General features: G+C 43.5%; 1 protein-coding gene across 2 annotated transcripts in view; it reads left to right on the top strand.

The window, feature by feature from the left end:
- Window positions 1-6,138: 6,138 nt before the first annotated feature.
- DEPTOR (DEP domain containing MTOR interacting protein) overlaps window positions 6,139-22,020 on the top strand; it is a 77,913-nt gene continuing 62,031 nt past the window's right edge. Inside the window, exons 1-2 of one of the 2 annotated variants that reach the window (XM_054270152.1) lie at window positions 6,139-6,245; window positions 6,399-6,494. In XM_054270152.1, coding sequence (XP_054126127.1) covers window positions 6,409-6,494 — 86 coding nt within the window. In that variant the 5' untranslated portion in view covers window positions 6,139-6,245; window positions 6,399-6,408. The other variant, XM_054270081.1, reaches the window with a different exon arrangement.

The following is a 22,020-nucleotide window of genomic DNA, read 5'->3' on the forward strand; positions in this document are numbered from 1 at the left end:
GTTTGTGTTTTTAATTATGTGCAGAGATTGTATTGTCTAAAAATTATTCCTTTATAAAATTAGCTTAATTTAACAGTCTTTTTTTTTTCTTTTTTTTTTTTTTTTTTTTTTTTTTTTTTTTTTTTTTTTGTGGAGCATCGATTCACCACAATTTTCTAATTGGCATTTTCATACTTAAATTCTTGAAAGGGCCACAGGGTGGCAGAGCGATTAAACACTGGCCACAGTTCTTTATAGGGACATGGACCCGAGTCAGGCGAGCCAGCGTGGCTGCTGTGCTGATCATGCCGGTGAATCTGAGCCGTGCCATCGGCTCACCCAGCGTGGCTGCTGTGCTGATCATCCCGGTAAATCTGAGCCGTGCCATCGGCTCACCCAGCGTGGCTGCTGTGCTGATCATGCCGGTGAATCTGAGCCGTGCTATCGGCTCACCCAGCGTGGCTGCTGTGCTGATCATCCCGGTAAATCTGAGCCGTGCCATCGGCTCACCCAGCGTGGATGCTGTGCTGATCATCCCGGTGGAGCTGAGCCGTGCCATCGGCTCACCCAGCGTGGCTGCTGTGCCGATTGTCCCGGTGGAGCTGAGCCGTGCCATCGGTGTGTCGCGCTGCCGGTGTCCCTTAGCAGCGGTGGCACTTTGTGAATGTGCCATGCTGCTGCCTGAGCCCCAGCGAGCTCTGTGAGCCGTAGGAGCGGCTCGGCAGGCGGTGTTCCTCAGGCAGAGATGTCTCTGTGTGTCCCCCAGCCTCACCTAAGGAGTTACAGGCTGGGACGTGGTGAAGGACAGAGACAATGCTGAAGCCTGAGCAGCCGGTGAGGAGGCCTATGATTCTGTGTCTCATTCTGTGCAGCTGTTTGGACTCCGTCAAACTTTTTGCCTCTGTGGCTGCCACCAGAACCACATGTCCCCTGAGATGTGCGCGCTGCATGCTTGCACCCACACCCACCCCAAGCCCTGGTTGTGATGTTAACCCTAGGAAACAAAGAGCCAGGTGTTCTAAGGCGGTGTGCTCCGACATGGGCAGCGTGGAAAGAGAAATATTCGACAGGAACTTGTGCTGAGAAGCAGAAAGAGATAGGAAAGGATACTAAAGTGTCTTTGACTGAATCTCTACTTTTAGGTGGCGTCTCCCAGAGAACAAGAAAACCAACCCATGCCTGAGTGTTCAGGGCTGATCACAAGTCAGTGTCAAACCGCCAGTTCAAGCCACAGTGCTTTAAGCAAACATTTCAAATCTTGTGGCCAGACAGCAGAGTGCTTTAATGCAGAGGCATCTGGGGGATGGCTTAAACTGGCTTTTACCACAGAGCTAGAAGGTGTTGTCTTCACATGTGAGAAGTGGTTTAGAAAGCAGTTCCTTTTCAGCTCTTAGTCACACTTCCCAGCTGACTCACACCTCCCAGTCCATGCATTAGTCTGGATGTTACTCAAGTCTAGGACTATGATCTGGACTAAACATATGATATAGATGAAACTCGAGTTGTACAAGTTCATAATTGCCATTGGTTAAAATGCAGAATAAAATAAAATAAAGAGAAAACAAACAAAAAGAACTTCTGGAAATACGTATGAACTTCTTCAAAGATAAACCTGAGGTTTCCAACAGGTTTATACATGCTTTTAGGCTTGTAAATATTTTTGTGATGATCAAAATTTGAAATAATTGGAAAATGAATATATGAAATAAGAGGAATTAGAAAATATTCCATGTATAATGAAATAGGGGGCAGCATGCATTGGGTAGTGCAAAATGCTGGTTTAACAGAGCATACTGTCAACTGGAATTATTTGGGTAACTGGTCTGATGCAAATTTCTGATCTTTTATCTTATTGAAGCTGCTTGTTTCTATAAAATATTTACCTGCTCACTAGAGCAAGCACTGAAGCAGGTACCCATCTCTTGGTCATGCCTTAGCTGTCAGTCTGCACAGAAATCTCGCTACCTCTGTCTGGCCTAGTGAGTGTTTGAATATTTAATGCAAAATGGAAAAGCTGTGTAGGGACAGGCTTAGAAAATCCTTTTCAGATTGCCTCTGTATATCTCAGGATCAAAATGACTTTTTCTCTGCACTTCAGCTCACTGTTAAAACAACTACCAGGTCAGTAACACATGAAATATGAGAATATAAACAGATATGACTCTCACTCTAGTGCAGAAAAGTTGGAAGACTATGAAAAATTCCTTCTGTTATCTCCATGGAGGCTTTTGCAGGAACTGGGATGCAATAATAGAAAAAGAGAAGCTTAACACATATCCTTATTTGGGGGGGGGGTTGTTTGTTTGTTTGTTTGTTTGGGGTTTTTTTTGAAAACTTACTACTTACAAACTTTCCTGTGGTTTATCACAGGACTAAAATTAGCTTGGCCAAATATATTCTTTGAATCACACGAGCACTGATTCTTACTACCAGTTCCTAGCAGATAACTTAAATGGTTCAAACTTAGAGCAGCAATGAATGTAATCTGTGCACTTCCATGTATGGGAAACACTATTGTACATAGCCTGAAAAGAGGAGGGGAGATTGGACAATACCTGGTAGTTCCTATGGTGCCCCTTCCCAGGCCTCTAGTGCTAAGGAAGTCAACCAGTTGAAACACAAAGACAAGGGAGCTCTCTTTGCAAGGAAGCATGGGAATATAGGAAAAAAACCTTCACACTCATTTTCCATGAGTGTTGCAAGAGCTACTTAGATAAAAGGTCAACTTAAAAGCCAAAAACCATTTTGTACTTGTCTTTCTCAGTAAACAGAGTGACCTTTATAAAATTCCTTTATAAAGGAATTTTTAAATTTCATGTTTACATAATGCTGTCTCTTATACAAAAGATGTTAGGGAAAAAAAACACCACAACCATCCAACAGCTTACCTGTTAATGCCTTTTGTCACTGAAGTGCTTCACCATCTTTTGCATCTATATAATTTTCCTGTTTAAAAAGCTCTAGTCATCCCAGCAAGGGAAAGCCAAACAACTTTATTTGGGACTCAAGAGCAATGTTATAGGAGAAATGAGAAGTATAGACATGAATACTTGTAATTCTTTCATGAGGATGTCTGGTGTTAAAATAAGCTTGCAGAAAATTGACTAGTGAGACTAAAGAATTAATTTATCAAATTATCAGATTAATTTACCGTGTCAAAATGTAGGCCACAGATACAACAGTCTTCAAAGCAGTGAAAGCAATATTCGTATTTCATTATGTAAACATCTAGTGTTTCACCACTTGGGCATTTACTAAATGAGATAAGAAAGTTTATACAACTTACTAACATGTTTTCTAAACCCAGTACTCTAATACAATGTGCCTATTCATGCATGAGCTTCCACAGAGCGTTGTGACCTTGGTGGTTAAAGTGTACTGCCTTATACCTCCCTGCGTGACAGAGAGCCTCTAATGTCATCAAAAGTCACTGGAAGACACTTGAGCTACCCCTCACACCTGTGATACCAACCCTCCAGCAGACCTATGCAGCTTTTGTTACTCTCTTGATATCATGGAGGATGAGTTTTGAAGTGTCCCAGGGCTCCAGGTCAAAGATCTGTCATGCTTTTGGCTGAGGAATCCTTACTGGTGGCTAGCTACCTCCATCTCACTTAATTTCAGCCATACTAAAGTAAAACTCAGATATTCAGGTCTAAAATAGGCACCAACTTCTAAAATTGATCCTATATCTGAAGAAAGATAAATCTATCTACTTACCAGGGGTTGTCTCAGAGGGATGCCTCTCTCTGTCTTGCTGTTAGGATTTCAAACTCTGCACATGCTGTCCCACCTCTTAGAGGAGCATTTTAGTCTTCATGACCTCTCCCTTGGGAGGAAGGGTCAACACAGCCTACATTTTTTGTTAGACCTTATGTTCTGTAACAGTCTGTAGATTAAAAATCCCACCAGATTATTTTGTGTAGCTTTTTACTGGCTCTTGCCTGCAATGTGACCCCTCAAGGTTGTGTCATTACCCTTTTTTGGGGGATGGCAGGCTTGGAGTGACTGATAGCCAATTCCTTCCTCTGAGGATAACTGTAACTGTAAGAAATTTCAGTGTGAACATGTGGAACAAATTACTAATGGGATATCAGCGTGCAAAAGCCAACACAAAATTCTATAATCATTAAATAATCCAGCACAGGAATTTGCACTGGCCTGCATTTTGCAAGTTGCAAAACTGCACAGGGAAGGATATGGATTTCAGGCCGCAGTTCCACAAGCACCCTGTCATGACACTTTGTCACTGCATGAAGACAGCTTCTTCTCCCTCTTCCTCCTCTCCTGTTCCTGTTTCAAGCTGCCAAGGCCCACTCTACCTGGCTGTCAGCTCTGACACTCATTGCATCCTGCAGCCAACTGCACAGCTCTGCTTACTAGCTCAGAAGAAAGTTCCCCTTTGGCCTGTTTAGTGAATTGAATTGCAACAAGCAGAGGACCTAAAAGTGGGAAAACTAACATAAGACACATTGCAGATTGTGTTGCCAGAGCCTGGAGGAACAGTGTATCTCCTTTTAACAGCAGTGAATGGATGAAATCAGCCAAACTCAAGTGATAGAGCCAAGGATTTACCCAGAAATGGTCTGCAATGTACATTCTCTTGAAATTGTTTTTCCTTCAGTCATGTGATAAAGTGCTTGATAAAAATTGCTGTGTACATTCTTTTTCTTAAAGATAAGGTCAGATGAGACGGTGGTTTCAATTCTCTTTTTGTTTCCAGCTCTGTGAATCTGTACTTTGTATGTTTGCAGTATGAGTGGAATTAGAGGCCGTTTGCAAGTATTCAGATTAAATGCATGTCTTCTAATTTACAGAAAATAACCTCAGGCTGTAGTGCTTACAGTCCTAAGGTGTTCCTCTGTCTGGCCTAAATGAAATGAAGGCAGATTGTGTTTTTCTCCCTTTGCCACTTATGGACCTGTTGTGCTCTTTCAGACCCCCAAAGGTGCTCATTAAAAGGACTCTACTGGGCTGAGCCAAAGGTCCATCTAGTCCTGTGTTCATCTCAGTGGCTATAAACAGTAGGGAGCAGCAGGGAAAGCACATATGAAATGTCACACAAGTGCTTGCCTTGTGAGACCATTATTTTTAGAAGAGAGAATTTCCTGAGCTGGATGTGGCTGCTGTCTGCTTAGTAACCCTATGTAGATTTCTTTTCCAAGTATTTTTCTCCTTGGTTCCAAGTCCATTCTTTTACATCCAGAGCCACCTTTAGTAATAAACGCCACAATTCTACTATGGGTAATGCAATCAACACCTTCTTCCCATTGTCTGCACTCTCATTACTACTAGGTTCATTTGATTCTTTCTTAGTTTTACTTGTGGTTCTATTATTTTGGTTCTGAATCGATGACAGTATTGCAAGTGCTTTAGCAGAAACAATTTCCATGCACAAACAGTATGTTCAGACAGATATAAAGGCAATGAGTAGGCAATCAAGGTATTGCATGTGTTTGCAAATGAAAATCATGCTTGGACCATTGCAGAAGATGCCTCCTCCTGGACTTTTTTAAAGAAAAGGGCGATTTTTTCCCCCCCATCAAAAATGTTGACAGTATTCGTGACCCTGCAATTTATTTCCCGTTTCCAAGACAAAATGTTCCTCTGGCCGCAAGAATTCTGCATCCTCTGTCTCCTGGAGACAAAGAGCTGATGTGAGCAGGGGACCAGGGTTTGAAAATAACCCCTGGGTGGCAGATAAGCGGAAATGTGGGCAGCAGGAGGGCAGTAACAGTTTTTGAGGTTGAAACCCCAGATCACCGCTCCCTTCCTACTACCCGCCCCGCGCTGCATCGCCAAGGATCGCTGCCAAGGCGCAGCCCGCACTACCTGAGCGGGCAGCGGTCGCATCTCCTGCCGCGCAGCCGGATCGGCTTTTCCCGAGCTCACTGCTCCTCCGAGCAGCGCCGCGTTGAAGGGAGGACGCGGGACTTTGCACCCGCGGGAAGGAGCCCCGGGCGGGGAGCGCTGCGCTCCCCCCCCGTGCGCGGCCGCTTTGCGCCTCCGGGGCCGGGGCTGGCGGGGCGGGCAGCGGCAGCGGCCGCTTGGCTCGCAGCCCCCGGCGGGGAGCCGGCCCCTTCCCGCGGGGGCAGCGCCGACCCTGCCGTGTGACAGCCGGGGGGGGCCGCTGCTGCTTCGGCGAGCCCGGCTGCGGCGCGGCGGCTGCAGCCATGTGTTTCTCCGCCTGCCAGTGACACAATAACACGGGAAGCGGCGGGAGGGATCCGAGCCTGCCGAGGGGAAAAGTGACCTGCGGCGCTCAGGTGAGCCGGAGCGGCAGGAGGTGGCTGTCGCTGCCCGCCACCCCCGGAGAGCTCCGGAGCCGGGCGGGAGGCGCCCCGGAGCTGCCGGCGGGGGCAGCGCGGCCGGGGGCGGCGAGTGCCGGTCCCCCTCACCCGGCGGTGCTGCGCCCGCAGGCCGGCAGCGATGGAGGAGGGCATGAGCAGCATGCAGCAGAAAGCGGCGGAGCTGGAGCACATGGCCGAGGTCCTGCTCACCGGCGAGCAGCTCCGGTAAGCGGTGCCTTCCTCCCCGCTTTACCCGGAATCAGCAGCAACCCCGCTCACGGCGGGAGGGGGAGGTTTGGGAGGCACAGGGCGAGGGTCTCTCCCCGCGGACTTTCTTTGCACCGGAGCACCTGCCCTGCTTCCATCGCGGCCCCGGGCTCCGGCCCCGCTGCCGGCAGCGACGAGGACGAGGGGCCGCAGCGGCGCTGCGAGCCCGGGGAGGGGAAGCGCCGCACGGGGGGCTCTGCCGCGGCACCTCCGCTCCCCTGCGTGGAGCAGGAGGCGGCTGGGGAGAGGCTGCTGCGTCACTGAAGGCATCAAACGCTGCAGGAGAGCGGCGTCTTTAACGATAAAACCCCCAAAGAAACCATAAGAGGTGAAGTGTCTCAGCGCCCCATGGAGAGCCAGGGCCAGCGCAGGGCAGCGCTCCCGCACGGCCCGGCCGGCACTGGCAGCGGCGCCGGGCACTGACCCCGCAGAGCTGCGCCTCGCTCCAAGGGACTGTTTTTATTTTGCATCAGCTGGTCCCAGCAGATGGATGGGGATCCCTACTGTCAGTGCCAGCAGCAATTAACAGTGCTGTGTGACTGGAGTTGTGAGCAGCACAGGAGCCTTGAACAAAAATGCCTGACTCAGTTAATTTTTAATTCTGGGGTGTATGCTGGCTAAGTGTGCCAGCTGTACCTATACAGTACAGAGCAGACAAAGTAATTTTAATAATGTCGGTTTGGTGATGGACCATCTTGTAATTCAGGAAGAAAAATCTCACTATAATGTGTTATATAAGTAACTAGACGGGGATAATAAAAATATTTTCTCAGTAGTTTCTCTTGAATTTTTAAAAACTTTTTTCTCAGATGCCAGACAAACTCTGAAAAGTGTTAGAAATGTTCCCTGCTTTGGCAGATGCCATCATTGCTGCTAGTACAGACACTGTTACTGTTTGCATCCACGAAGTAAGGAGAAGTGCCACTTTGTGATGCACACCAGTGATATTGCTCTTTGGCAAGTAAATGTTATTTTGGTGATTTGGCTGCAGTACACACCAGTGCCTCCTCCAAATCTGAGATTCTGCTTTGAAGTAGCCTTTAGGGTGACAGAGTACACTGGCACTGGTCCTGCATGGTGGATTTGTTGCAGAGTTGAGCATCCAAGTGTCAGATCAGAATTCTGTTGTTCCTAATTTATGTTACTAGAAGTTGAAGATTTCAGGCTAATACAAAATTTCTATAAGGATCACATTAATCTTACTGTATACCTCATAGTTAAATGTAAAAGCAAAACTTTGCAATCTTTCCCAAAGGAGAAACTGAGGAAATTTTATCAAGTCTGGCTCCTAGAATCAGCTCATCTGTGTTGTTGTCAAGAGTTACACTTGTCATTTTATTTATTATAGTATTGAAACACAGTCAAAGATGATTTGCAGATACAAAGTAACTATTGCCCATCCTGTGAAGTTACCTGTGGACATTCCTTCATGACTGTATAAGAAGTGGTTTAGATCTGCTTGGACTGGGAGTTCCTGAGCAGGTCAGTGTGCATAATGTCTGGCTGCTGCTGAGCAGGGAGATCCACTCTTCTTCCTGCCCTTTTCCTTCTACCCAGCAGTGTAGTCCCACCTCCTCTTTTTGCCTGCTCAGGTAACTTCTCAGACTTCTTGAAAACAGATCCAGTGTGGTGATTTGGTGTGTAGGTTGATTTTCTGATCTGCTGACTTCCAGAAGCTACAGAAAATAGGTGTTGGGAATGTGTAGCCAGGAGGAAGAAGTGGCTGTGGTAGAGAAGACACAAGATTTCCATTTGGATGGCAGAGAGCTATTGGGTCAGCTGGAACTGTACTGTGAAACTGCACCCAAAATTGTCTGCTTCCCCCCAGTTTTTTCTTAATTCTGTTTCTCTGTTGGGATATTCTGTGCAAAGGACTTGTATTCTTCAGTTTTCCAGGCAGTAAAAGCCACAAATAAGTGATAGAAGACTGGCTGGCAGACAAGTTTTAGCCAACCCTGCATTTAAAGTTTCCCTTTTCCTGTCCAAGATAAGCATATAATTGTTAATGCAAAATGAAAATGTGGAGTGTTTTCAGGATCAAAGACAGTTTATATCAGCAGCCTTTGGGGCAGGCAAACAGATGATAGAAAACCAGCACACGTGCACTCAAGGCAGCATACTGTACTCTATTCTTAGTGATGCTTACAACTGCAAGATTCCCCAGTGGGATTGATGCAGCCAGACAGGTGATTATGTGTGTATTTGGGTGAAAGTGCATGCAAGATGAGCACATAACTGAGGAGTAAAAGTGTAAAATGAAACTGTGAGCATGGTATTACTTACACAAACCCAACCAAATGGAGGTACTTAAAGCACTCTTGTACTAGACCAAACAGCATGTGTGTCTAAGCTCAAATACTTACCAGAGCTCCTTGATTTAAATTCCTTGCAGAGTTCCTAGTGCCTGTCTCGCTCTGGCCTCATGTGTTGCCTCACAGCTCTCATTGCCATGGGCTGTTGCATGTCTGTCCTTCTCTGGCAGGGATCTGATGCAGTGAGGGTCAAAGTTGTCTGAGCAGCACCTTGGCAAGCCTGGCTTTGCACCCTGGCGGTGCCTGTGGTGGGAATGGAAGCCCTGTGTCCTCTTCCACTCCTGAGACAAGTGCACAGTGGCTGGGGGAGGGAAAGGAGCAGGACAAAGAGTTTTTTCCTTCTCCTTGTTCCTGTCTCTTGGTTGCTTGTGATGTGTGTTTTGCCTTTGCAAGGTCAGGAGCCTCTGCCCTGATGTGTGCAATGTCAGCTGGCGCCCAGGATCTTGGCTGCTGGCATAGGCTTGATGTAAATCCTGGCCCATGGGTGGGGTGATTTATGGAAAAAGAAATAAGAGCTGTATGTTGAGCTGTATGTTAGATAACATGGTAAATTTTTACATCCAGTAATGTCCTTTGCCTCTATATCCAGTAGCTGTCTGAGCAAATACCTAACTCTTACTTTTGCTTAGTAGAAACATATCTTTTAAAGTGAGGACTTAGAAGTTTGGCTCTTGGTGAGCCTTTAAATTATGAAGCTGACAGCTGTGAAGGAAAGCTGAAGATTTCAGCAGTGTGACACACACACCAGCACAGACCCTTTGGCAGCTTCTGTTGCCATGCAAGAGATTGGCAAGAGCAAGGGGAAAGCCAGGCTGGGCATGACACGGCTGTAAGCTTTGGCACCAGTGGTCCTGCAGGGACAAACTGCAGACTCTGGCTGTCTGACAGCTCCAGCCACGCAAAATCTCAGCTTGTCCCTTTGTTCTGCTGCAGAGACCCTACAGCTGTTCAGTGGTGAGCTCTCTCTTCTCAGGAGGTTGCAACAGCACTGCCCTTAAAATGTTTGAGAGGATCACAGGGCCTTCAGATTCCTCAGGACTGGGAGAGCCCTTGGAGGCCTCCACCCTGCTGCATCCCTGCCTGGTACACCCTGGGCAAGTGAATGTCCCTGAGCTTCCCTGGCCTTGCTGGGAGTGCCTGAAGGGAGGCGTCACATTGATAGTCATTCTTGGAAGCTTAATAACGTCACTACTGAAGTTGTTAAGAACTTTATCAGAAGCAGAGCAATTCCAAGCTGATTTCTCTCGCAGTTGAAGGCAACAGGTTGTGCCCATTTCAGCAGTGTTTGGCAGAAGGATTAAAGTATTATGTCTGGGTTTGAGCACTGACTTGGATAGAGCTGATTTTGCCCTCTGGCAACCAAAAGCAGTTTCAATGGGCATGTTTTGATATAGATGCTTGTTGCCTGTCTTCCGAGGTAAGGGTGTCTGAAATCTCCTCATCTGCTAATTGTTTCTTGATGCCAGATTGTCGCCAAAATCTTATGTATCTCCCAAGACTCCCTCATTTCTTGCAGTAAATGTGCCTAGTAATTCAGGAATCCTCAGGCTTCAGTCGACTGAGCAGCAATATTTAAACACCCATTATTGCCATTGTATATGGTGTACAGTTCTCTGTAGTAAGTGTAGCTTCAATGACATTTAACATCTCTGCAGACTTTTGGATCTCTCTTTATCATCAGTTTTCAGAAGAAACGACATCTTTCCCTATCCACATTCCTGTTAAATAGTTGGGTAAATAAATATGTTTTATTTATACACTTCTCTAGATGAGGCAGTGATTTTGATAGAATAGTTTTTATAATCAGCATCATATTTCTACTTGGACAAATATGAAGCATGTTTCTTAGAGATTTTTCTTTTGTTTTGGAAAAGACAAAAGTTTAAACAGAAATTTATTTCCGTTTTTGTCAAAGTTGGTGTAGGAATTTTTGATTCACAGAGTTAAAGGTTTTACATGATAAACAGCTACATATTTTGAAGATGTAAGACAAAGCCAGTTTCACTGGTCTTCCAAAGGTTTTACTTCAGGAACCTTATCACTTTCAGAAGCCATATTGGAATGCATAACTTTCAGAGTCATTAACTTGTGAAGGGTGGCAGCACCTACAGGTTCATAGCTTTTTTCTTATTCTAAGCAATAAAGAGTCAACATTTTTTTCATGGTAGTAGGATTGAAAAGTTCATTAGCACTGTAAGGTGCAGAGAGCCCATGGCACAAAACAGTGATAGTTTCTAGAGCAATGATACCAAAAGACCCTCAATGTTAATGTATTGCTGTGATACAGGATTATATAAATTGTGCAGTTACAGAATTTATTAAATGCCATCACTGTGTTTGAAAGTGTGTTAAGACTCTGTTGTGAACTTAGACTCTAAAAGGATTTGAGATATATACTTGTCTAGAGGTCACATTCTCAAGTCACATCCCTAGATGTTAAACTAACATCTATGCCATTTGAAGAACTGACAGAATCTCTTAAAATGAGATTTTGTAATCTGCCTAATTTTGTACTTCCTCTTCAGGGAATGATTGTTTTTCTACCCCCTGAACATTTTTCTTGCCACTTCCTTAGTTCTTCACCAGTGGTTGCATTTCCCAGGAGCTGATTGGGTTTAAAACTAACCCTGAAAAAGTAGTTTTCAGTTGTCTCACTTGAGAAGACCCTTGTATGCTCATTTCTTCAGCATGGATAGAACACAGAGATTACATCATCAGATCTCTGTGGAGCAGACTCCTCCAGAACTCTCTGTACAAATAATTTCACTTCCATCAATTTGTTTTCCAGAATCAAGCAACCAAAAATTTGTCATTTTTCTTTGTAAGGTTTCACCAGAGTGATACATTGAAAGAAAAGATGTCAAAGTGAAGGTTGGTAAAGCTGCAAAATGAAGTGTTCTGAAATCAGGTTTCCCACTAACTCTGCTCTATCACAACAATTTCAATTACATATTTTTATTACGTACATATACTATAAATTATTATGTGTATATACTATAAATTATTTAATGTTTTTTTTTAAAGTGTTTCTCAGATTTATATGTTTATTTTTCTAGAGTCTTTGATTCTTTATTCACCCCTTCATGTGTTTCAATCTTGCCTGTTGGTACTAATTCTAATGACAAACCCCATCTGTATATATATATGTATGAGATTTCTGGGCCAGGAATTTTAATTTCTCATGTCCTTCAGTAAAATCTGGGCTATTCAATGTTTCTAGAAATGAAGATGTAAGGCTTTGTTTCGTTATTTCTTTCCTTGTAGCTGTGCCTTTTAATAATTCAGTTGTTGCCCTCAGCAGCTTTCCTCAAGAGCAGCTCAGAGATCAAGTAGTTCACAACGCATGTGCAAATAGTGATCGTTCTTTCACTGTGTACATAAGAAGGCAAATGTTGTATGAGTGGTTTGTTCTGTATTTTTTATGTACTCCATTCCAGATGGAGTCAATCATTAACTTTTGTCTCAGGTTAGCAGAGATTGGCAGGCGATTTGATGTGTATGGCATGTGCAAGAATATTTTTTATTTATTTTATGTTAGAGGAGTTGCCTATGAAAAAGTGAAAGAAACTTGTTCCAATGTTGATGGTCATGCAGGGAAGGCAGAATGAATGTGCCAAAACCAATCTAGGTTTGCATTTATTAATGAACCCTGCTTCTGTGGGAGCAGTGGCCATAGGCTGGCACCATGACAGAGAACTCTTCCTATCACTTGTCATTCTAATTTACTGTTTGTGTAGCGGTACTGCCTAAGAATTTGAGCTGTTTATCAGGTCCCATCAGGGGTAGCTGCTGTATGCTCTGAGGAAAAACAAAGCCCTTCCAACACAAACCTTGCCTGCAGTTGTAGTGTCTTGCAGCAGTGGTGGGTTCTGGACAGTGAGGGATGGTCTGTGTGAAGCCACCAAGGTGGGATTCTGTCAGGACTGGGATTTCTGGTTTGGTAGGTCAGACCTCGAGTCCAAGAGTGGCATCCTGAAAGCACAGAGAAAAAAACTCCCAAGTGTGGAGATATATTTTAAACAATTTTAATGCATATACCACTGGAATTAAGTAGGTGTTCTTGCCTTCCAGTTCCCTCTCTGTGTTTCCCAGTCATTTGGACTGGCTTAAGCACCGCTGGACCATCACCGTGTAGCGACCTGCACTGGGGGAGTGATCAGCAGAGCTTTTGGAAGGCTGGTATTTCAGTTGGGTCAGTTTTACAAACCAACTTACCACATGACCACAAAAAAGCTTTCTCTGAAGAAGTTCAGGGGAAGAAATGGGTGCTGGCTTCCCCCTTGTCACTGGAATACGCACGGTTTGAGGCTGTGGTTTACTGATAGAGCAGATCCAGCTGCAGGCTGCTGCTGCCCCGCTCTTATCACTTCCCTTGCACTTCGCACTGGTGTTTGTCTGGGATCAGAAGTTCAGGGAACTGAAGCAGCTGAAGCCAAATAAGAAAAAATTAACTTTCTAAACAGGTTCAGTGTGAAGTCAGACCAGTGCCAACCCTGGGATGAAGGAGGCAGTGGAAACACATGGTCAAGTACAGGGAGAGGGAATGGTGGCAGCAGCCACTGCTGAGTTTGCTTGACCTCTCCCTCAGGGTTTAATTTGCTGGATTCCCATTAAAAAATTTCAGACTCCGGTAGAAGACATTGTAAAAATGGTGTTGAGTTTAAAATGCCCAATGTATATGCTGTTATTGGACAGGAACAGAGACTGAGTTTGGCAATGTTTTTTTTTATTTCAAGGCTTATATCATTACTTCTGCACTCTTGTCACAGTATTGTGTGTGAATGGACGTTGAAATACTGACATTTCATGTGTTTTGAAATTTGTACTCTGCAATTTGCATGACCAGCTTATCACCAGTGTGACAGCACTACTTTAGAAAGCAACCCTGGCCTTAATTATCAGCCTTTTACAGTTTTCAGAGTTTTCATCTTAGCAGTGCCTCAATCTAGTAAATGCGTTCAGACCTCTAAGGTGCAGTTGCAAATAATTAAAAAACGTTTCTGATTGCACTTGCTAATTCAGAGCGAATATGGAAGCACATTTCCACATCACAAGGCTGTAATTCTCCATTTCTTTGCAATTGTGTGGTTGGGTCATGGGCTACCACAGCTGTGTCACAGGGATTTGCAGGCAGATGAGAGTTTTCTGGTTTCTGTGAGGAGCCAGGGGAAGGTCACGCTGTGGGTTTCGCAGGACTGTTGATTCAATGTGTCTGGCTACTGCTGCAGAAAGGAGCAGCCCACTTCCCTTGGGCTTCCCCTTCCCTTCTGCTGCATGGCTGGTGCACTGCACTGGTGCATGTCTGAGCCCATGGTGAACAGTCTGGGGGGCTCAGCCAGGGTGTCATCCTGTTAAATTAGTGCCAATGATGGTGTAAGGGGTAAGATCAGCTGGCCTGAGGTCAGGGGATGGGGACCCCACAGTGAGATTTTCTTGTCAGGGAATCAGTTCTTGAAGTTAAAAGTACAGCCCTGCCAGTCCAGGAGCCCCTTCTCACCCCCATTCTTGCCCTGCTCAACCTTTGTTTACACATCAGGCTTTTGGCAGAGATCACAGCAATGCTAGACAAGATTTGGGTGACTCCATCCAAATGGGTCTGTGGCTGTTTGGGTGAGGACGCCTTCTCTATTAAGGCAGCAAACACAGAGATGCTCACTTGAAGGTAAAAAATCAAACAACAAACTGTTACTAAATGGCTGATCAGAGTAAAAGCCAACACACCTAAGAGATGGTGATGGCAAAGATGGGAGCTTCAAAGTCAAGTATGGTAATGCTGTGTTTGGTGTGACAGAAGAGGAGAAGGCAGGGGAAGGAATCAGGGAGACAGACACTGTTATTCTTCTCAAGAGCTGTGGCAGCTATATTTCCAAGCTGTAATGATAGATAAGATCCAAAGATCATGTTTGTTGAGGACAGTGCATAGAAGACTTGAGGTGGAAAATAATAGGGAAGGAGAGCTTGAAACAGAACTTAAACTTTTTGGGGGAGTGGTATAGCTGTTCTGAAAGGGGCATTGCACAAGGAGTCTGCAGAGACCAAAGTTCTGCTCATGCAGCACTATGATATTTATCCTGTACAAATCTTATATGCTCTACCTGGTTTAGGAAGATTCTCCCACCCCCAGCAGTACAGTGGCCATCCAGGACAATAGTCTTTGACTTTGTGTTAGGGATGTTTGTGTGGGTTTGCTCCCTTGCTTCTCACATTAAGTACTGTGGGGTGTTTTTCTGTAGTGTTTCTATTGGTGTCCAGCTGAACAGCTGCACAACCCACTGGCTCTGTGTCTGCACCCCTTACCTGTGTATTGGGCCAAATGGGTTTATTGGCAGGTAAAAAGAAATGTTTATATGTCGTGTCTGTTGCTCTTTACATTGTGACTTGTATCTTCAAGGCATTGTGGCTGCTTAAAGCAGGCCTGCCAGTCCCTTTGTGTTTGTACAAGCCAGTCTTGGCCCTGGTTTAAGAGGCAAAGCGAATGCAAGAGATAATTACAAGATGGTTAGTAGAAACAATGATTTTTGATTTAATTCCAATGAGTATTGCAAAATATTCACAGGAAGCTGAATTTTTGAGGGTTTATCTCAGGAATCAGTCCAACATTTATGCTCATCCTCTCTGGAAGGAGAATCTGACAACACACAGCCGACACATCACTCAAAATTAGGATTGCAAATAATGGAAATTATTTCTGAAAAGATATTAGCTAGGCATTATTTATAGCACTGATTGTCAGCAGTGGAACAATTTCCTTTCATTTTTTTCTGAAAAGATCCTTGTCTTGATAATCATACATCCTTTTCTGCAGTAGCATATAATTGTATAGCTTAGAAATTAGGGCGATGTAATAGAAAGCTGTTAATTGTTTCCTGATGCTCAGGATATAATTAACTTACACTTTCCTCTAGTTGAAATTAATTTATTTTACTAAGATGTAGAAAAAGTAACTTAGCTTAAACTGCTATTTTACTGGTTGTTCAGTGCAAGCAGAGGGAAATTGTCATGGGAAGAAGTTCAAAGTAGCATTATCATGTATAAATCCCAAAAGAGATTGTACAAATACCATTTTGAGTATGTCTGGAAACTTAAAGACTTGCATTGGACATTATTTTCAAAACTCTTAGCATATTAAACAAACTCACACTTTTCAAGTCTTTTGGCAAATGGTAGAAATAGGTGAGATTAAATGAGCTTAATAAGTGACAAGAAAAATGGGTCCATAATAGGAGTCATTGGTATCACGTTACTACATGTCTAATTAGACAAGGGATGAAAATGGGTTCTTAAACACACACTGAACAGAAGAAATAAAGCAAAGTTTATTAAAAGCTTTATTTTATTTTAATAAGCTTTATTTATTTATCTTTAATTTAGGCAAAATTATGCTACTCTAAAACAGACTGCAAAAAGTTGTCTTCTTACAAGACTCAAGCCCCAAGGAGGGCTGGCTCTCAGGCTGGGGTTGAGCCAGGGCATGTGACATACAAGGAGGTGCTGAGGGATGGATCTGCTCAGCCTAGAGAAGAAAAGGCCTGGGGGATTCTTCTGGTTGCAACTACTAATATCAGATGATGTAGGGAAAGGGGGAGAGAATTTTCCAAAGTGCACAGGGATGGTACAAGAGGCAGTAGTCAAAATTTGCAAGGGACTTTCTAATGAGAGATTTAGAAAGAATTATTGTCTGTGAGGGTAAGTAAAAAAATGGAATAGGAGTCCAGAGAAGCTCTGAAATATTAAAATCTTGCCTGGACATGACCCTGAGCAACTTGTACTAACTGGTTATGCTTTCAGTATAGAATGGACCAGATGACCTCCAGACATCCCTTCCAACTGAATATTTTATGAAGGCATAGTGTGTTGTCTTCTTTAAGCTGTGGTGGCTGATATTATCAGCTTTTTGTTATTGGCTGGTAACCAGAGAAAATTATCCACTCAGTGACACTGGTGGGAGGGCTTCTAAGAATGCCTCCTAACCTGCTCCAGTGCAAAATCAGCTGCCTTAGTTTGTACCACTGCTCTCACATTGTCCAGCTTTTCAAGCAAATTTAAGGATGAGAAATGTATCAATTTCCAAATGACTCCCAAGAACTTTTGAAATCTCTCTGTTTCAACTGAGATTTTTAGGAAGATGTGAAGGTGACAGCCTGACTCCCTTGACCTCAATGTTCTAAGTTAGGCTAGGATTTTACCTCAGATCACATGAGATTCATCAAATGCCAACATCACAACTCTCCTCACCACCAAGATTTCCAAGTTGTTTGTGATCTGTACATTCATGCCTCAAGAACTTGGGGTACAGAAACCAAAGAGCACATATTTGGGACATGCTGGTTTTATAGCAATCCTTGAAGAGTGAGAATAGGGAAAAGATTTGAGACAGTAGAGAGTAATATGTGCTGTAAGGGCAGTAGGTCGCGGTGCCAGAAATGCTGTGAAACATGGCTGTGCCATGTTGGCATTACAGGAGGAACAGTAATCTCTGGGCCAGCCACCTGCTCCTCTTTCTCACTGCCTGCATGACACTGTCAGATCCCCTCACTGTGCACAAGGGACCAGTTTGGGAGTTCATTTGTGTGCACAGGTTTCTGTGCATAGTCCTGCAGCTCCAACTTTGCTTGTGGAAAGAGGATTTTCATTCACATGCTGCGGGAGGAAGGTATTTGAACTATTAACATTTTCTTCCCTTGGAGGGGCACATCTCATCTGGTAGTCTGTCCTGCAATCAAAAGCATGATTATATCAAGCATGTGTCCTACCATTATTCCACCCATTTAAAAATAATAATATAAATAATATAAATAAATAATAAATAATAATAAAATAAAAATATATTTCTTTCAACACACGTGAAATAATGAGATTTTTTCTTTCTCTGTATGCCATTGTGCTTTATCACAATGTTGCAAGGCCTAGGTCCTTAAAAATATTTCCTCATGGGGGAAAATCCAATCTCCTCAGTTTTCTATAAAGTGGTGGTTTTTCCATGTGCTATGCTTTGGGCCTACTGTAATGAATCAAACACCAGTGGTTGAAGGATAATTGCTTGCATTCACTTTGTTGGGCTACAAGCGGCTAGAGCTGCTCCAAACTAATGTATTACTTACTTCATATTACTTTTTGGGGTTGAATCTGTAAATCAACACCAGCTGAAACAGTATTTCCTACATAATTTCATACAAAATATGTTTATACCCTGTGTTGCTTGCTCTTCTGATGGATATGGAACATCTGAGTTTCGATGGGGCCAGTAACAATAGTACTCTTGGGAAAGATATTATAGGGCCAGAGGAGGAAGAAGGAAAGGATTCTTAACTGGCATCCCGAAACTGTTCAGCACAATGAAAATGGAAAGAAGAATTTATTTAAACATATAGTGGCTAAGGAAAAGTTCCAGTGGAGTGGAAATTGTGAAATTTTGCTTGCAGGCTGAAAATTACACAGCAGATCTTTTTATGTGAAATATCAGTATTCCCTCTCAGAAAATGAAAAACTTGTAGGAAAAGGCACAGAAAGGCATTGGCCACTTGATCAATGGTTTCATGTCTTCAGTGGCCACAAACCTTTTGCAATTTCAGCAGTTCATATCTGCACAGCCTACTTATATATGGACTGAAATGTTGTATATCTTTATCTACAATCTGGATGAGGGGATCTAGGGCACCCCCAGCAGCTTTGCAGATGATACCAAGTTGTGTGGGAGTGTTCATCTGCTGGAGGGCAGGAGGGCTTTACAGAGATGTTTGGACTAGATGGATCAGTGGGCTGAGGCCAGTTTTATGAGATACAACAAGGCCAAGTGTCAGGTCCTGCATTTTGCTCACAACCCCATACAAGGCTCCAGTTGGAGTTGAGTGGCTGGAAAGCTGCCCTTGGAAAAGGACCTGGGGATGCTGGTCAAGAGCTGCTGAACATGAGGCAGTGTGTGCCCAGGTGGCCAAGAAGGCAAATGGCATCCTGGCCTGGATCAGAAACAGTGTGGCCAGCAGGAGCAGGGCAGGGATTTTCCCCCCCCTGTACTCGGCACTGGTGAGGCCACACCTTGAGAACTGTGTCCAGTTCTGGGCCTTTCACTACCAGAAGGACATTGAGGGGCTGGAGTGTGTCCAGAGAAGGGCAACAGAGCTGGGGAAGGGTCTGGAGCACAACTCAGGTGAGGAGCAGCTGAGGGAGCTGGGGGTGTTTGGCCTGGAGAAAAGGAGGCTCAGGGGGGACCTTGTCACTCCCTACAACTCCCTGAAAGGGGCTTGTAGCTAGGGTGGGTTGGTCTTCTCCCAGGTAACAAGCAGTAGGACAAGAAGTAATGACCTCAGGTTGAACGAGAGCAGGTTTAGATTTGAACATTATGCAAAATTTCTTCACTGAAGTGATTGTCAAGCCCAGGGAAGTTGTGGAGTCATCATCCCTGGAGGAATTTAAAAGGTATGGCACTTAGGGACCTGGTTTAGTAGCGGCCATGCCAGGCTTAAGGGTTGGACTCGATCTTAAAAGTATTTTCCAACATAAACATTTCTATGATTCTGTGATTCTCTCATTCAAATGCTTTTGGTTATATTCAAATTAAGACCTAATGAACACTGTACTGTGCTTTGATAGCCAGAACAAATAAGGGACTAAACCTTGGCACGTGCTCTATGCATGCTCCACCTGCCTGGGTAGCTGCAAGAAGTGCCTGTGGTCTGTCGGCCCAACTGTGCTTGTTCAAACCACCTGAGGAGCAGCCATAGCCAAGCTCCAACAGATCTTCCTTTCTTCAGGCAGGTGATGTCAGGACTGGTCTTGAGGGGATGAATCATTTTGAGGATGATTAACACACAGTGTTGGGCCATTAGACTGATGATAGGTGAATATCTGAGTTTGTATAAAGGCACCGTGCAGGCCTGAACCACTCGGCTCCTCTTGTCCTGTTGCCCATCTAAAGTCTAACTGTCTGTGCAACATATGTTTTGGATTCTAGTTGAGGCCCAAGACTAATTTTGGAGTATGTTGTAAACATAACCATGTTGTTATAATCTAAATCCAGCAGCATTCCACTGGGGCTGATGAGTGTGTAAAGCTGATGCTGTTACTTGGTGAATAAGGGTCAGGATGCATGGTCTGAGTTATTAAAGCCATAAGAAGTCACATTTTGAATTTATTGTCAGATCACATAAATACCTGTTCACTGAGCTTTCTGCATGTGTGGAGAGAGAATATTGCTTACAAGGAGAAATGGCAAACACATGGCCCAGCAATGGGAGCAAGCTGTTCAGTGGAGCAGCAGAACTTCTCTGGACTCCTTAGGGATTTATTTATTACTTTAAAAGAAAACTTCCATTTAGTCTTAAGGAAAAATGCTTCTGTAATATTAATCCTTTCAAAGCTTATATATTTGTGAGCTTTTGACAAGGCCTAATCAAACAAGACAAGATCCTTGATAGCATTCTGACAGAAGGAACTCTTCATAAAGAGTGGTTGTGCCACAGCTGTGTATCTGTCCATATCATAATATATGAGATGTAGAAAAATGCTGAGCTAATCAAACAAAACAATCCCCAGGCTAGACTTTTGCAAAAGGAAAATATTTTAAATAGTTTCAGTATTTAACTATGATTTTTAATAATAGATTTTTCCTAATGATGAAGTTCTTCATTAGCCTACCAGAATTTAGGCAGTGAGCAACTTCATCCCATTAAATAATCCCCTTAAATTCACATACCATAATTCTTGCTGTCATGTGTTTGCATGACCTAGATAGAGATTTAAAGCAGATAGGATGATTTTTTGCCATTAAAGCATTTATGTCAGAGAGCAATCCTTTCTGTGTTTAAAAAATAAATGCAGTAGTGTTATATTGCAAAATTGTTGAGTAAAATCATTGTTACCATTGGCGTGCATTCATTTGGAACTCAGTGTAGTCTGGGGCAGTCTGTAGATTTCTGAGACATTTTTCATTTTTTCATCTGCACATGGTGGTTTATTTTTTCTTTTGGCAGTGAGACTTTATTGAATGTTACATGATTTTCTGTAAGAAGAAAATGTATAAATGAGCAGAATGTTAATTAGGATTATGCTGCTTTGTTGCCTCCAGCTGACTGGAAAGGTCATACTGGCTTATATTTTACTCTCAAAGACAAGACAACTTAAGGGAACTCTAAAAGGCTGTAACACCATTTGATTTAGACTTCTAACCTATTTTGATTTATTCACTTTCATAATTACATACTCTGTATTATTTCAATAAGTAAAATAAATATGTGCCACTACATCAAATTAGACAAATTCCAGGCTAAGAAGACCAAGCTGACTATGACTATATAGACATGTTCTTTGCAGTAACTTCACAGGATCTCAGGTTAGAAGCTGGAGGTCCTGACAAACCTGGTGATTTGGATCTCAAGAGGATGAGTGAATGTTGCACATGGAGGCAGGAATGCCAACTGAGTTCAGACATGTAGAGACTTCAGCCAAGGGTAAAATGCAGAGCTGATCTGTGCAGCTGGCAGAAGGATCCTCAGCCATTGCAGTTGCTCCTGGCTTCTACACTTTGATTTAGCAATGAAGCCGAGCAGACCCTTGGTCTCTATGCATGCTGCTACCCAGCTGATGGGGTTTCCTCACAGCAGATCCCCAGCTCTGTCCTGACACAGTTGTATGCCACAAAGGTTGCACAGTTTCCTTCAGATGCTGGAGGAGAACATGCCACTAGTTTGGTCTTGGCTGGCCAGTTTAATCCTCATCTTTCCAATCAGCCAGGTAAGGACTATTGGATGCTTGCACAGTAAAAATGGAAACCAGAGAACACCCTGTGGCAAAAACAAGGAAACATGTTCACAAAATGGGGTCATCTCTCATACTTACAGCTCCTGAGCTTTGGCAAACACACAAAGAATGTCTGTATATCTGCATATACACTTGTAGTAAAAGCTTTGATATAAACAGCAAGTGTCTGAATATAGGCAGCATTTGAACTTTCCTTTTTTGCTGCTGACATGAACCAGACTTTAAAAAGTCTGAATCCTGGTACAGTGCATTCAAAGTTCAGCCTCTGATATTCTCCCACCTTACAGTATTGCCAAGGTTGTTTGGAGATAGCAATGTAAATCATGTAATTATAAATCACAGGACTGGAAGGTCATCTGAAGAATATTACAATACATAATCCTTTGATATATTTATTATTATTATTATTATTATTA

This window comes from Melozone crissalis, unplaced genomic scaffold (genome assembly GCF_028551555.1).
Source record: "Melozone crissalis strain CALT ecotype California unplaced genomic scaffold, PUWL_Pcris_2 ptg000002l_1, whole genome shotgun sequence".
Classification (NCBI taxonomy): domain Eukaryota; kingdom Metazoa; phylum Chordata; class Aves; order Passeriformes; family Passerellidae; genus Melozone; species Melozone crissalis.